General features: G+C 34.8%; 1 protein-coding gene across 1 annotated transcript; it reads left to right on the forward strand.

Moving 5' to 3' along the window:
- The first annotated feature begins 1,592 nt into the window (after positions 1-1,592).
- On the forward strand, positions 1,593-2,476 carry LOC118757214 (eye-specific diacylglycerol kinase-like). The gene is made up of 2 exons (XM_036491943.1): positions 1,593-1,813; positions 2,131-2,476. Exons 1-2 carry the CDS (start codon positions 1,633-1,635, stop codon positions 2,421-2,423), a joined length of 474 nt encoding a protein of 157 aa, XP_036347836.1. The 5' UTR covers positions 1,593-1,632; the 3' UTR covers positions 2,424-2,476.
- Positions 2,477-2,792: the final 316 nt, after the last annotated feature.

Consider the following 2,792-nt stretch of genomic DNA (forward strand, 5'->3'; position numbering starts at 1 on the left):
AAACGGAAGCACGGTCGTGGCGATGTACAGTAAGTGCAAGAAATAAACACACAACTTTATATTATTACGTTTATATCCATTAAAGAGTTTGTTGTAATTTTATTTTTAAGCTAAAGTAAAAAAGATGCTGATTTATATAAGGCACCTTAAAACACATTAAAAAATTGGTAGACATAAGCATTTGGACCATTATATATATTCTTTGATACCTGACCCGCATAATATTCAAATGGCCAAGTTAACAAGTTTTTGTTGTATGGAACTGTAAAAAATAATTAACACTAAAAAATTATTAAATAATTCTAAAGAATTGTTTTCTTTTATATGATACCCTTTTTGTTATCTTTCATTGCACTAAATTTTTTTAAACATTTTTTAAATAATCGTATTTTTTAAATTTCAAAGTATTAAAAAAAAACAACCTGACGCCAGATAAAAAACTAAGTACGTAGTTTTATTATAATTTACCTATATTTCCGCGAATATATTCATTTTTTTGTGTGTAAAATTTACTGTTGCACGGTGTTTCATATACATATACCATTTCTACAAAAAATTATTTCTGTTTATATAAAATACGTGGGAAACTTTAAGCGTTTTCAGCGACCTCTAAATATTTTTTGATTTCACAATTAAAAAAAAAACAGGTATATTTTTTTTAATATAGAACAATCTTAGGGGATGCGAGCATTAAATTTACGATTTTACTTATTTTGGACCTTCCTAATATTTACACATACATTGGAAACATTTCTTATGGAAACATCCTTATCTGGTGCTTTCGCTTGGCAATAAAGTAGAAGCATTCCTTATCACTTCTCGTGAACACTGCGAAAGAAGCAATAACAAATTTTATATGAAAGGAGTTCTCCAAAATTTTTCCATTTTCATTACAAAAGAATTCATTTGTCGAAGGATTCCGCATTCATTTCATGAGTTGTGGAATGTTTCCGTAGGTACAATTTATGCAATCAGCGAGCGAGAATACTTCTTCCTAATAATATCGTGTGTTAATGTGTGAAATGGATTGCCCAAGAGAGGAGTTTTTCCTTCATTCTGTGGGATGTTTTCAGCAAGCTTGGCAGAATTCTCGCATGTCCTAAAGGAGTGTTCTCGTATTTTCTGGTGGCATGTAATTTTTATAAGTTGTTGTCTCTGGAAGAGTATGCACATGTACATATGTATGTATGCATATGTGTGTGTTTTTTCGCCCTTAGATGTCGAAATGTGCATCCTAATGCATGGCTTAAGGCAACCAACTGGCAAGACGGCCTTTGTTTGCCATCATAAAACATGCAATTGAAGCATTACTCAGCAAATTCAGCTTACAGACAAACTTATCATTGCAGTAATCTGATAGAAGTAGGTCAATAAGCGGCAACAAAATGTCAGTCTTACGATTCTGCCCAGGCAGCACTGCACTAAATTGAGATGCAATATTTCGAATCGAATCGTTAAGGAAATAAGATATTTCAGTTAAAAGTACATTACTTTATACATATATTTTTTAAAGTTATTTAAGTTTTAACGCACTCGCATTTTATAATTATCAAATTATTACACTATGCCCTTTACATTGCTTTCAGGGTGAATCCTTTGGAGAAATTGCATTTGACGATTTTACGAATAACAATGCAGCAATACGAGCAACACCACTACGATAAGGAGATGTTGCGGAAATTGGCCAACAAGCTGGGCAAAATGGAAATCGAGTCACAGTGCGATTTGGAACAAGTGCGCAACATACTCAATGCCAAATTCGAGGAGTCGATCACATACCCGAAGGTGTCGCAAGATTGGTGCTTCATCGATTGTAAGTACACCACATCTAGGGCTTACACTTGCGCTCGGAGCTTGAAACAATTTTTTTAAAATCCTATATTTTTGTGTTGGTGTTGGTTGATTTTTCCGACAGGGTGGTAAGATGATTTATTTTGGAACGAATTTCCGTCATCCCTTGTCAAGTTTGGTTTGCAGACAAACCGGTTTCGGCGTTGTGCCATCTTCAGTGTTATTTTTCGAAAAAATTTGTCTGCAAACCAAACTTGACAAGGGATGACGGAAATTCGTTCCAAAATAAATCATCCTATATTTTTGTGTGTAATTTATTTCCTTACTTTTCACTTGCAGCCTGCACCGCTGAACATTACTTCCGCATCGATCGCGCCCAAGAGCATTTGCACTACATTTGCGATATTGCCATCGATGAGTTGTACATTTTGGACCATGAGGCTGCCACCATGCCACAGACGCCCGACCAGGAGCGCTCCTTTTCCGCCTACTCGCAGCGGATTGGCGCGCAAAATGAGCGCCGCAGTATGGACCCACAAGGCCGTTCCGGCAGCACCGGTACGCAATTACCCTACATAAGTAAACGAATGTTTTGCAATTATTATTACCGCAAGAAGCGTTACGAGTTGTAAGGCGGCTTTTTCTGTTTTTTTACATATTTATTTGGTTTTTTTGAAACATTTGTAAGGCGAATTTGCGTAAGTGCATACACAAATGAAGGGGACATTTAAAACGCGGGAAAAATTGTGGGGAAAAATTGTTTGCATAAAAGTGGATAAACAGCAATTATTTTAATGCAATTTCAAATAGCAAATAGACACAAATAAATTAGATGAACCTTTTGTCTAAATTTAATTTCGATATCCAATCTAAATTGAAATTTTTCACACTTTTTCTATGCGATAATTTATAATAATTCTTACCCTGCTAGATAATTAGTTTTGCTCCATGAATTACGCAGACCGCATTTTGAGTTACTTATGTATACTGGTTATGTAGTA

Source organism: Rhagoletis pomonella, unplaced genomic scaffold (genome assembly GCF_013731165.1).
Source record: "Rhagoletis pomonella isolate Grant_MI unplaced genomic scaffold, Rhpom_1.0 Rhpom_scaffold_15391, whole genome shotgun sequence".
Lineage (NCBI taxonomy): Eukaryota > Metazoa > Arthropoda > Insecta > Diptera > Tephritidae > Rhagoletis > Rhagoletis pomonella.

Coding starts and splice junctions, on each gene's coding strand:
- LOC118757214 (XM_036491943.1), top strand. CDS start 1,633: ATGCAGCAATACGAGCAACACCACTACGATAAGGAGATGTTGCGGAAA. Junction 1,814..2,130: donor AGATTGGTGCTTCATCGATT/GTAAGTACACCA, acceptor TTTCACTTGCAG/CCTGCACCGCTGAACATTAC.